This window comes from Mya arenaria, chromosome 17 (genome assembly GCF_026914265.1).
Source record: "Mya arenaria isolate MELC-2E11 chromosome 17, ASM2691426v1".
Lineage (NCBI taxonomy): Eukaryota > Metazoa > Mollusca > Bivalvia > Myida > Myidae > Mya > Mya arenaria.
In genome coordinates, this window is record NC_069138.1 from 47,493,504 (window position 1) to 47,507,387 (window position 13,884).

The 13,884-nt window shown below is 35.5% G+C and overlaps 1 protein-coding gene across 3 annotated transcripts in view; it reads right to left on the bottom strand.

The window, feature by feature from the left end:
* Nucleotides 1–11,703, bottom strand: part of LOC128222697 (abasic site processing protein HMCES-like) — a 30,703-nt gene extending 19,000 nt beyond the window's left edge. For 2 of the 3 annotated variants that reach the window (XM_052931789.1, XM_052931788.1), the window contains exons 1-3: nt 11,586–11,703; nt 3,747–3,884; nt 1,441–1,540 (exon numbers count right to left, since the gene is read on the bottom strand). In XM_052931789.1, coding sequence (XP_052787749.1) covers nt 1,441–1,540; nt 3,747–3,884; nt 11,586–11,605 — 258 coding nt within the window. In that variant the 5' untranslated portion in view covers nt 11,606–11,703. Of the gene's footprint in view, nt 1–1,440; nt 1,541–3,746; nt 3,885–11,332; nt 11,424–11,585 lie in introns of those variants that run through there. The other variant, XM_052931790.1, reaches the window with a different exon arrangement.
* Between the last annotated feature and the right edge of the window lie 2,181 nt (nt 11,704–13,884).

A 13,884-nucleotide genomic window follows, 5' to 3' on the forward strand; every position in this document is an offset into this window, starting at 1 on the left:
CAGAAATCTTGACATTTAACTACACTGCAAGTAGAAAGCATAGTAATTTCAATCCAGCAGTTAAACATAATGAGTTTACTCTTGGGAATCTTAATTATTTATGCAATAAAACACTTCACTGGCAATCAATTTAATCTGAGATACACAAAACACATGTTAAAACACTACAATTATTTAATACTATTATGTAATTTTTTTACGAACTACTTCTACTGATGTACCAGCATATATCAGAGGTTGTTGTTGATGGAAAATGGCCGAGGAGTTCCGAATGGTATTTGTTGAAAAATGGTGTACTCTCAGGAGTCCTCAGACTGTTAGAAAAGCTGTTACTCCACTATATACCAAAGCCAAGAAGTAAAAGATAATGATCTCAAAGTCAATTTTAACATTCCCAATGACATTTGATGATCAAATTTGGTCAAAATTTACCCAAGAGGCCTTTTTTGCTCACATGCTATCAAGAGTACATATAAACTTCCAAGTACATACACTGGGGTGACTGGACTCTGATCCCTCTCAGGCAAGTTAGGGGTACTTATATACTTCAAGTACATATTACTGGATTCTTTTCCTGAGTTCTAACAATCACAATCGGTTGCCTTCCAAAAATAGCCATCTTACAAGAGTATGAATTGAAAATGTACCCAGAATCCCTCCAGACAGGTATTTATGCCTTATGAAATGGCATATCCAAGTCTGGCCCCAGTTTCACAAAACTTTTAATCCCTTATAACAGTACTAAGCTAGACGCAATATCTTGGTCTCTAAACAATTTGTGTTGTATTCACATTCGTAAGTGTTTTGGCCTTAAGTAGGAAATTATCTTTACGAAAATAAAGATAAACTCAAGAAATAGGATCCTGGTCCTGATGCTTCACATTTCCCTTATAACAGTACTAAGCTAGACGCAATATCTTAGTTCCTAAACAATTTGTGTTGTATTCACATTCATAAGAGTTTTGGCCTTAAATAGAAAATGATCTTTACGATAATAAAGATAAACTGAAGAAATAGGGTCCAAGTCCTTAAGTTTCCCATAGATAGCTGTTGCTGTTTGCCAGATCTAACCATTTGAGACAATTTTGCGCTATTTTTTATACCATATCCAAATGGCTTGATAAAATGACCAACTTATTTCTACATCTTGCCAACAAGTCTCTTAAACAGGATCAATCTAGCTCTTTTTTTTGGTATACTTTATTTAATATTCTTTTTTGGAAGAGGTCCAAGACTATTGATGTAAGTTTCTTAATGATAATCATGATCAAGTATTTGTTTTATTGTTAGATCAATTTTTAAGCAAGTAATTGGGTTAAATGCAATAAAAATACTTATGCTCCTTAAAAATACTATAAGAATAACGTAACTTATAAGATGATTTTTGCGTAATTGGTGTCTGACACCTTCATTCAAGTTTAATTTTGACTTAATACCAACCTTATGCCAGGAAGGAATTAGGCCCCACATCATTGGCTGAATCACTCTAGGACTTTCACATTCCCCATCAGGAAAATGCTTGGACGACAACAACACCGGACTGCAAGATACATTTGTCAATGTAAGTCAGTCAACAGTCAATACCGGTTGGCTTGATATCCTCGTTGGCTCGAACAGGATGAAAAGGACCCATTGATTAAATCTTTTAAGCATTCCCCCTTCGCGAGGCTTGATGTATTTTGGCCAGTCCCTGGGATGTCGAGCCAACAGGTTTTGATTGCATGTTTACAAACATCAAATACCAACTGTCAGATATTCATCAGATTAGTTACTCAAAATGGTTTAATTTTCAATAGTGCTAACACTTTTCTGGCAAAAACCAGCACTTTCTTTTATGTTTTTAAAAAATATATCATCAATTGAATACATCTTATATTTGTTATTGAAACCAGCATATAGTTGTTGTTTTTAAACAATACATACATAATCCCAAACATGGAAAAGCAACTGGGCTACACCCTGGGCCAATTTTTTTTTTATATACATTGCAGTTGCGATTGCATTATGGGATTCGCGAAGGACCTGTGTCCTTTTGACTAAAATCGGGAAATCCCATTTTGCCAGACAGAAAAGATAAATATTTCTGTATAGTTTTAAAGCATTCTTGTTAATTTCCTGGCAAAAAGGGAATTCTTAGTCAAAAGGGCAAAGCTAGACAGTGTTTTTATTCACATCGTCTGAATGAGGACAACATTTGTACCAAGTAATATTGAATCCATCAATGCATAAGTAAGTTATAGCCTGGACACGAAATGTTATGAACAGACAGACAAACGGACGGACAAAGTGCATTCCTATAATCCCCTCCCCACTCCATAGCGGGGGATTAATAAGGGATTTTTCACCTGGTTAGGGGGGAAATATATACTTTTTCAGGAGGGGAATGGGGCCAAATTTTGGACTGAAAATAAAACACATACTGGAAGAACTTGGGATGATTTTTTTTCACATTGCAAAAAAACCAAATGTTTCAGCATTGGGAATCTGGCCGAACTTCAGTCCTAAATGTTTCAGAAACAAAACACTGTTTTTATAACACATATCAGCTTATATTACTATAGCAGTCTTTCTGAAATGTGCCGGTCTGACGGACATGTCCGGCAAATTTTGTACGGGTCTGGCAGGTCTTCCGAAAATGACGGTCCAGATGACCCGACATATTTTGAGACGACTAAATAGCGAAAAGGTATTTGAAAGCAAAATGTCTATAAAAGCATCCGCTGATTATTTGCCTTTGCGGTAGTTAGTCGATCCCATACTGATATTGACGTCACATAACATCGCCAAAAGTCGGCCATTTCGGATTTGCGATATGCTTTCATGATGTTGATTCCCGGGGATAAACGAGTAAATACGATTCAATAGTAAAGGCAATTTATCACAACAGTTCTGATAGGTTCTTGGTTTGCAATAAAGTACAATCAAAATCGTCGGCACTCGATTTACATCGTCTGCAGTCAAAATGGCGGCGGTTGGTGGAACGGATGACCGAAAAACCAGAAAGCACCTTAATGGCGGCCGTGTTTAAATATTTTTTTGCGAGACCAAGTGTGTTTATTTTTACTTAACGACATGTCAATGTAGTGTTTAGTGTTGTTATTTTTTTGTGAACTAAATCAGGAAAGCATTAAAAACAGTTTACATTCATTTTTTTTACACTTTATGTATACTATGACATATTTGTTCGGACAGGCTAATATTTTTTCGGACAGGTAAAAACTTCCAAAGAATTTTTACATTTTCGGGAAGACTGCTATATAAACCACTCTCACTTCTGTTCCATGGGTTACATTTTGAGAGGCCAAGATAATGTTGCCCTAGCAAAGATAAAACTAACGACCTCATAGGTAAGACACCTTTCCCACAATGTACCATTTTCAATCCTTTACCCTCAAAATGACAAACAAAAAACACTCACAAGATCTATCTGTAATACATGTATGAATACCATTCCTACATTTAACCCCCAGACTGACTGTTGAAAAATCCCAACAGATACGTGATCTGCATACTAGCTGGGGTTTACATATTAATAATATTTACATGTTCCCATCCGGAACCATTACATCAGCATTCCTGCCGTGCAAGGGTAACTCAAAATATTTTTGTTAATAGGCAATTTTTGTAGCGACAATCAAACTTTTTCTCTTCTTTTATTTAAAAGATGAGAAAATTAAACGTTAATAACTTTGTGATCTTTGAAAAAAGTTTTTGTGAGTCCAATTTTCAACCCTGTAAACACCTACGTGTAAGCACCAGGAGCAATGTTATACGAGGGGTGAAAACCCTTCCCATTTGGTGCATCTCTCCAGGCAGGCTGGTGTTGTTTCCCCTGCTTGTCTCTGAACCTGCACGCCTTCCTGATACAATCTGGCGCAAGGGCACTGTTTAAAAAACAGAAAAGAATACAAATTTAAAGGGACTTTTGTAACATTTTTTGGGAAGTCAAATTGTATCTTGTTTCATTATGATAGAAGCAGGGCTTTTAAAAACCAACAATTTGCCGATCTGAACTGATTTTGACCAGACCAATCTTGGTTAAAGAAAGTGGCTAAAAAATCGGTCCCAAAATTGTTCATTCATATGCGGTCAAATTCGGTCAGTAAAAAAATTGAAATTGTAATACACTAACAGTGTTTCCAATTAAGTGTATAATATTTCCTAAAATATTCCCTTTTCTTCTTAAATAATGTTTATGCCTTTTTAGTCTGTCACCAGACCCAGCATAACCACAATCGCCATACAATAGATAGTTATTCAGTTTGCCATCATTGTTTTTTATACTCCTGCATTTATCAAGCATCTAAAAAGGTTTAAACACCAAACAAGCAAGGTATTTTATTATGATAGTTGTATGTGTGTGAATAGCAGTCCTAAATTTAACCTTAAAAATCAGTAGTATCCGTGGGAAACCCAATATACACATGATCTGGAGACTGAAGCGCACCAACCAGCAAATGTCAAAGCTGAACAATAATGTCATGTCCATAACCAATGCACTTTCATCAGTGCACATGCAAAAAATGAAATGTAGGATAGCGCGCTAAACTGTAAGTGGCATTGTCTTAAAAATGAATAATACAATAATGATGAAATATGTGCCAATCAAAAGCAATAAAAAAGCAAAATTAAGAAGTAAACACAAAACGCTGAAATACAACGAATCCAGGTTTTCAATGATTGACAATAGAACTTGAGCCTCGGTTGTGAGATTCAGTTTGAACTTTTTTTATTTACAGTGACCTTGACCTTAAGGGTCCCAAATGCAACCCATGGAAGACCTGCATAAACACTTCTTAAACCAAGTTTTGTGACAATATGTCTACCCTATCTAAAGTTACCACATGGTTATATATTTTTAGAAACAGTTACATTGACCTTGAACCCAAACACAAAAATTCATGAAAGGCCTCCATTTTCTCTTCCTATATTAAGTTTGGTTGCAATATGTCAACCCTAACTAAGTTATTTAATCAGTACCAACTGTTTTACTATTTTCAGTAACAGCGACCTTGACTCTTGGGGGCATCAAACATAATCCCATGAAAGGTCTCCATAAACTTGTCTTAAATACCAAGTTTGGTCACAATGTCAACTCTAACTTTTCGTATATATACCAAGTTGGATTGGAATATGTCAACCCTGACTACAGTTATTCAGTTCCAACAACTTTTGAATTTTTAGTAACAGTGACCTTGACACTAGGGGTCCCAAACACAATCCAATGAAAGTTCTTCATATATACCAAATTTGGCATCATTTGTCAAACCCAACTGAAATTATTCTATACCATAAGCGAGTTTGATGCAACCCCCATGCCGGTCTGCCACAACAAAGGCGTACATCTTTCTTAAAGCTGCACTCTCACAGATTTATCATTTTTACAATATTTTTTATTTTTTGTCTTTGAGCGAGCCAATTTTTGCATAAATATCTGCAAACCGATGATATAAGACTGCTGACAAAAGATCGGATCGCAGATTCGAATATTCATGTTTTAAGGCTTAAACCGTTACTTACGGTTTAAGAAAAATGCATAAAACATCAATTTTTTAACTTAAATATAAAAATCTGCGCTCTAATCTTTTGTCTGCAGACTAATATAACTGGTTTTCATGGATTTTTCGCAAAAATTGGCTCGCTCCAGAACAGAAAATTAAAAAGTTGTCTCAACTTTCAATCTGTGAGAGTGCATCTAACAGGTTTCACTTCGGTTAAAAAAAAGATGTATTAAGGGCTAATATGGAGTTATGTAACCTAATTGTGTGATTGCCATAAACATTCGAATGAAGGGTATAGAAGTAATTAGTGAAAATCCCAATTTGTCATTAACATTTAACCAGACACAAAGTGGCCTAAAACTTAAGTTAAGTCAATCGGGGGCCATAAATTTGTATTTAGGTTAATATGGATTTATGAAACCTCATTGTATGATGGCCATGAACAACTGTGTGAAGTATTAAGTAAATTGAATTTAGAGTATTAGAGTTATAAGTAAAATACCCAAATTGCCTAACACAATGTGCACTAAAACTTAAACCTGTCAGTTCCTGAGTTAATCAGGGGCCATTTAAGATGTAAGATGTGCACAGATTTGAGCATTTTAACAAATCAGCCAAATGTTAACCCATGATTCCACAGGTAACACGTAACTGAAAAATTCCTGAGATGACGGCCACAGTTGGTATAAACAAGAAGCCCAAGAGGCCTATGCTCTACTGGCATGGCTCTTGTGGTCATTTTCAATCCAGAGCATGTACGTATGAGTAATAGGCAACAAATATATAGTTCACTTTTTGTGTTTGGGTTAGCTAAAAAAAACGCTGCATGTTCAACATCTGAGGACAGAAAGTGTTGTAAGCAGATTAGTTGCATGAACTATTTTAATATGTGCAATGGTAATCTGAGGGTAAAAAATATTTGCTTTCAAAACTGTACTCATAGTCAAAATTTCATTTCTGTAGCTTTAAAAATAAAAAAGTTGGTCAAAAGGTCAAAGTCAAGGACATCTGAGGACAACATTGATGCTCGTTTGCAAAACATGGTCAAAATTTCATTGCTGTAGCTTTAATAAAAAGTAAGTCAAAAAAGGTGGGGCCAGCTTTTGCCCAAGGGGCCTTGTGGTTTGAAACAAGAAGATTTTGAAAGTATTACTTAAATAAGTCTCTAAGAAAACTTGTGACCCCCGGGGCAGTGCCAGTTTTGACCCAAGGGGCATTATTTGAACAACCATGGTAGTAGACCACTAAATAAAGCCTTGTTCAAAATAGCAAGGATCTGCATAGCTGTTTCAGACAAAAAGGTGTTTAACATTTCCCAATTTAAAGTATACCAAACCTGTGAACCCTGGGCGTGGCCAGTTATGACCCCAGGGGCATAATTTGAACAAACATTTACGAGCAATTGTGACTTTACGTGTAAACTTGGCTAAAAATAGACTTCGCTCATGTAGACTTTGCTAAAAATAGCATTTATTTTATACTTCCAAGACCCATAATCTAGGCATGCATGGGCAGATCTGGCTGGTTTTCGAAAGGAACTGAGCTCTTATGGATATCTAAATACTGTACAAGTTTCATCGAGATACAATCAAAACTGAAGACTGTATCGTGTTCACAAGCTAGTGTTTACACAATAGCATTTTTTATACTATCAAGGGCCATAATCTAGGCATGCATGGGCCGATCTGGCTGGTTTTCGAAAGGAACCGAGCTCTAATGGATATCTAGATACTGTACAAGTTTCATCGAGATACAATCAAAACTGAAGACTGTATCGTGTTCACAAGCAATTGTTTACACAATAGCATTTTTTTATACTATCAAGGCCCATAATCGAGGCATGCATGCATTGGCGGATCTGGCTTTTTTTCTAAAGGAACCGAGCTCTAATGGATATCTAGATACTGTACAAGTTTCATCGAGATACAATCAAAACTGAAGACTGTATCGTGTTCACAACCAATTGTATACACAAGAGCATTTTTTATACTATCAAGGGCCATAATCTAGGCATGCATGGGCCGATCTGGCTGGTTTTCGAAAGGAACCGAGCTCTAATGGATATCTAGATACTGTACAAGTTTCATCGAGATACAATCAAAACTGAAGACTGTTATCGTGTTCACAAGCAATTGTTTACAGACGCACGAACGCACGGATGCACATACTACGTACACAGTGCTTCAGCTAGGCCTAAATAGCAGGGTGGGGCACCCCGCTGCCCTTTTCAAGCACCCTGCTGCCCTTTACTACACCCTGCTGTGCCCTTTTGTTTGACAGAGTCAATTTTCAGAAATAAGTATGAAAATAATAAATATAAATATTTTTGACACTAAATTAAAGAAAACAGGTAAGGTATTCATAACCAACTATTAGGATTGAAAGTAATTACAACAAATACACAATAAGAATTCAACATTGGCCCTTGCAAGTGCCTGATCAAGGTTCATTGAAAGTGCCCTTTTTAACCTAGCACCCTGCCCTTTTCAAATCCTGGCTGGAGCACTGCGTACACATTACCATCGCATAAGCTCGTCTGGCCTTTGGCCAGTAGAGCTAAAAACTAAAAGTAGTGCTGAGGCTAATTTAGTGGATCGAGGAAAAAAAGAGAGAGATGGACTTGTAATCTAACAATCAAATATTATAAGAGGTATGATAGTAAAATAAAAAAAATAAAATTAACATGCACATTTTCCCCCTTTTTGTACTAAACTGCCCATAATTTTCCCCTTCTCAAAGGCCCCAGGCCCCGTCCCCTTTTTTAGAAAACAAGAGGCCCAAAAGGGCCTATGCTCTACTGGCAAAATTCTTGTGGTCATTTTTAATCCAGAGCATGTACGTTTGAACAAACCTTCACAAGCAATTGTGACTTTACATGTAAACTTGGCTAAAAACAGACCTCGCTCATGTAGACTTGGCTAAGGCCTTTCTTTTTTATTCTTTGTTTTACGAACCGCCAGGATGCCACATGGTCGTAGGAGGAGGAAAAAAAAAAAAAATTAAAAAAACAAATTCCAATTTTTTTTTCCTGTCGGAAAACATAAATGTTCTTAATAATGTATGAACTTATGAAGTTTTGCATGCATTAGTTAATTCTTTAGCAACTTAAGTCAATCAAACACATTTGTATTGTTTCATGCTTCTTAGAATAAACATGGTTTATACATAAATAACAGCTTTTTTCTTGTGTGGTAGAGAGTTGAAGTAGTATGTGCCTTTAACCCATTAACTACCTATGTACGTGATATGGTGCTTGTAATACAGTACTAAGGTAGGCGGTTAATCATGTAACACAGTATCCGCATTGGGTTGGGGAAATCTTAGTTTTACTTAAAGGTCAAATCTTACATTCTATTTTTACATTTTTTTTATTTAAAAATGTACTAAGATTTCCCCCCATTACTCATCCAAAGTCATCAGCCAAGCAGAGTATTTTTTCTGTCCTTAGTGGATAAACTATAAATTTTAAAATTATAAATTCTTATTGTACATTGTATATAAATACATTTCATTGATAAAGGTAGAATACTCTGCTTGGCATCATCATCTAACATTTATACTTTTCACTACTAATTGGCTTTGGGAGTGGTTGGTTAACAAGGACACCCCAGTGTTAGGGGACCTTGGGGCTCACCGTATCAAACTTCAACAAGACTGGACAATTAAGCACGTGACTGGTTGACTGGCAAAAATGGCCAAGCACGAAGCAAGGCGTCTCCCAAGGGTTAAGGGTTCGAAGCCCGACTTCTGGCTAATAGATCTTCTTATAATTTTCTTTGTATTTAAAAATTAAATGCAAAAACAATTTAACAACCAATTACTTTCAATATTCAAATTTATCTACATCTTGAATTCATTTACGATATATAACATTACTAAGACATGTTAATACATGATAATGAAGACAACTAACTGGATCATGACATCCAAGACAGTAAGACATAAAGGTGTAACAATGAACCTCAAGTTGCACCCACACGGGCGCAGACATTTTGACAAACGTACCGGGCTGAATAATGTGCTTAATTTTGATTGGTTTAAAATACGGCACGCTTGGTTTCCCGCGTCATTTAAATAACCATTGAAAATTTAACTTCGGGAACGGGAACCAATTCATTTTCGATTAGTGATTTTTTTTGACGCATTGGATACGACAGTTTATTTATTTTTTTCGAAAAAAATCGGGAGCGGAGGAAATAAAAAAATCGGAAATTATGGCAAAAATGGCATTTTTTCTGTCGGCGGGTCCGTAAAACGAAAGATAAAAAAAAAGGCCTAAAAAAGACTTTGTTAAAAATAGCACTTTTTATATACTTTCTCAAGATCCATAATCCAGGCATGCATGGGCAGATCTGGCTGGTTTTCAAAAGGAACTGAGTTCTAAAGGATATCTAAATACTGTACAAGTTTCATCGAGATACAATTAAAACTGAAGACTGTATCATGTTCACAAGCAATTGTTTACACACAAACTGATTTTTTTATGCTTTCAAGGCCCATAATCTAGGCATGCATGGGCCGATCTGGCTGTGTTCACAAGCAATTGTTTACAGACGCACAAACGCACGGACGCACAATCATACTACGTACACATTACCATCGCATAAGCTCTTCTGGCCTTTGGCCAGTAGAGCTAAAAAAAAAAAACCTGGTGGTCTTTTGTACCATACTGGTAACTAGGCAATGATCTCGGCCGAAGTGTGAAGTGATTTGACAAGTTGTTTATTGTACCATGTTATTTAAAGTGACAGATTAATATGGTACTTTAACATGGTAGATAGAATTTTTAGGTTTTTAAACGAAATTTAAAGGCCAATTTGAGATATTTTAGAAGCGCTTTCAATAATGGTAGATTTCAACAGGAAAGCGGTATGGCATTAAAAGGGTCTCAAAGGCGGTATTATATTTCACCTACCGCAGGTAGAGTTCACATGTATGCTGAAATAAATTTTTCTATGAATATTTTGTTATGTAAGTGAGTCTTTTCATTATGCAATATGACAATGACAGTGTCTCATAAATATATAAATTAAGTGTTGAAAAAAGGGGTAAATGACGTGAATTGGCAAGCGCTAAAGTGCTATGTGGTGATGATGAAAATCCCCTGGTATGTGACCCAAATTCCCTGGAATTCTGAACAAAACCCCCTGTGGAGCCTTTCAAAAATATGGCATGTATGATCAACATCTTCAAGTTCACACATCTGCATCATCATCAATTTCGATGTCACTACTGACACTCAAAACCTATTCATTTCCACCCGCAAATCGCAACAATATGGCAAAAAAAAGCTTCAATGTAAGTGAATTTCCATTTTTTTCAAACACTTCCGCATTATAATATTCTGCGCAAATGTTTTACTAATACCGGAAGACGTTTCTACCAGAAACAATTAATCGAAAGCGAAAGTAAATAAATTTAAAGTCGAGTACGTCAAAACTACGCCTTTTGTAAATCAATTGTTTCCAAAGCCCCCAGGTCCGGGGATAGCCCGGGGAAATGGGCTGTGTTATTACCTTCCGGGCACCAAAAAAAGCAGGGAATGGGCCTTACCTACGGTCCCTGGGGTGCTGGGATTTTACCCAGGTCTGACTGGACCGAAAGTTAAAAGTCCCTGCTATTCCCCTGACCTGGGTGGGGGGGGGGGCGTGGTTGCAATTGACTGGTGCATAAGGAGCCCTGTCTTTGGTCTTTTACGGGCGTTTAATTGAGAGTTTAGTTTCTTAAATCACTTTCATAAACCTTTTCAAGATATACAGCCGTCTGACGGAGCTCTGTCCAAAACATTATTTTGGATATAGTTTGTGAAAGTGTATGATGAAACTAATCACCTTATCAAACTGCCCTTTGTTTTAGTTAAAATTGTGTAGCAAAAGAAAGGTTTTCTTTGATTTAAGTCTTCATTTTAAGCAAAATGTGGCCTTCCGACATAGCATAAATGACGCCATTTATCACGTGGTATACACACTGAATACTGAAACTGCAATACTGAAGCCGGGTAAATTTTAAATTTCATATATCTAAGACTTAACGAATACATTAGGTAAGGAAGCCAGGTTAAATGGTGTTGTCATAAATACTTACCAGGCCTTCCTTCCACACATGTTAACTCTTCAAACTGCTTTAAATACAAAAACTTTCACTTGGATTTCTCAGCTGGTCTTAGTTTCCCGCCAATGATGAGTACCCGGAATGTGTAAAATCCGGACCTTTAACGCGGGCGATACTATTTCCCGGTCCCGGTCTCATCCGCCTAGATACAAAGGCAAAGGTAAGAAAAACACGGCGCTAGAGTTTTTTAATTCTTTACCCATTTAAAAAATTGTGGTATCTTTGTACAGAAAAAACAATCAACATTTCTGAATCAGCTTTCAAAAATTTATCACCATTAAAAATTGCGTAATATTGAACAGAGGCGCAGGTTAGATAGATAGATAGATAGATAGATAGATTTATTCGTGCATATATATGTCATAGTAACAAACCAAATATCTCATAAAGTTATAACACAGACTGATTAACAAAGTATTAGTGATGATATCTATACTAAAGCACAACATCATTAGAATGCTTTGGATACATACGTGCGTTAATAAAGATTTAATTCAATGTGACAAATATATAACACAGGATAACCCATTAAAGTTATTCAACTTATTACCAATGAGGTCCTTATGACAAATATAATTATTTGCCAAGATCTCAGTTGTAAGCTGTTTAAATTAGGTTTTCCTATACAAAATAGCATGCATGTACTCTTGACCAGTTAAAGAATGATTAAATGTTTGATATCGAACTTTTACAGTTATAATGCAACCGACAGTTAAAACCATATGACACTATAGCATAATATGACAAAAATCTTTGGACTGATATGCAAGATTAAATAAATAACAAGTAATAAAATAGGAAATCTTCCATTTCTGCACATTTCATACCAACAATGAGATGTGATTTCACTTCTTTTTTAAAAGTATTCTTATTTTTCAATTCTTTTAACTTTATTGGAAGACTGTTCCAGTCCTGGATTGCTTGATAAAAGAAAGTATTTAATATAAAACTGTCAGCCTGTGGCACTTTAAAATTTCCAGCACTATGTCTACTGTTGTAAGAATGTGTGGATGAGACTAAAGTAAAATGTTCATGTAAGTATGATGGGCATTTGCTATTAAAGATTTTATGTACATGGTTTAGTCGTAGTTGCTTTATCCTATTTTCTATATTAAGCCATCCAATATCACTGAAATCCGAGACTTTCAGGGAAGTTCTACAATCATAGCCATAAATAAATCTGACAACTTTGTTCTGAGTGACCTGTAATCTGTTCTTGAATTGTTTAGATATACCACTGTACCAAGATGTCGATGCATAGTCAAAATGACATTGTATTAAGGAGTTACATAACAATCTTCTTAGATTCATATCTAAAAAAACGATTTTGTCTATATAAAAATTTTAGCCTAGAATTAACTTTACTGACAATATTGTTAACAATAGATGCAGCACTGAGATCATTGTCCAGTATACTTCCATTCCTGTGGAATTTTGTTCTTTTATATGGTCGGTCAAATGAATTAGGCAGGAGTCAATTGAATAGTTACATCTAAAACCACTCTGAAGTTCGTATAATAATCCATGTTTAACAAGAAAAGATTCTAGTTGGTTGTATACAACTCTTTCTAAGATTTTTGAAACTATACACAGTGCTTACAGGTCGATAGTTTGAAACATCAGATCTGTTGTTTTCATTAAACAATGGTTTAACTTTAGCATTTTTGAGTTCAGATGGTACAATGTTACTTGTGATAGAGCTGTTTATCAGAAATGTTACTGGTATCTTTAAAAATGGTGCAGCATCTTTTAAAAATATTGCATGAATGTTATCTAACCCTGTGCTTTTTGAACAATTTAGTTTACATAGTTCCTTGTAAATGTATTCTTCACTAACAGTGTGAATTTTAAATTTAACAGAGTCAGGATTTCTATCTTTATAAAATCGTTTAAAACAGTCAGACTCATAGTTAAACAAATTGAAGGGCAAAGGTAGTTGTTTTTTTTACTAAAGTTGAGGCTACAGTAGTAAAAAAGTATTAAAGTGATTTGCAATCTTACATGGTTCAAAACAATTTTCATCATCAATGTTCAAAACAATATTTGGAGAAGATTTACTTTTACTACTATATCCAAGATTTTTTAAATCTGACCACAGCTTTTTTAGATCATTTTTATTTTCTTCCAGCTTGTTCGACATATATTCTGATTTGGCCTTAATTACTTCTTCCTGAACAAGGTTTCTGTAAAAACGACATTTATCTAACATCTCCCTCTGTTTGTATTTTTTGAATTTGAAATAAAAAGCATCTCTTTGACTGATGAGTTCCAG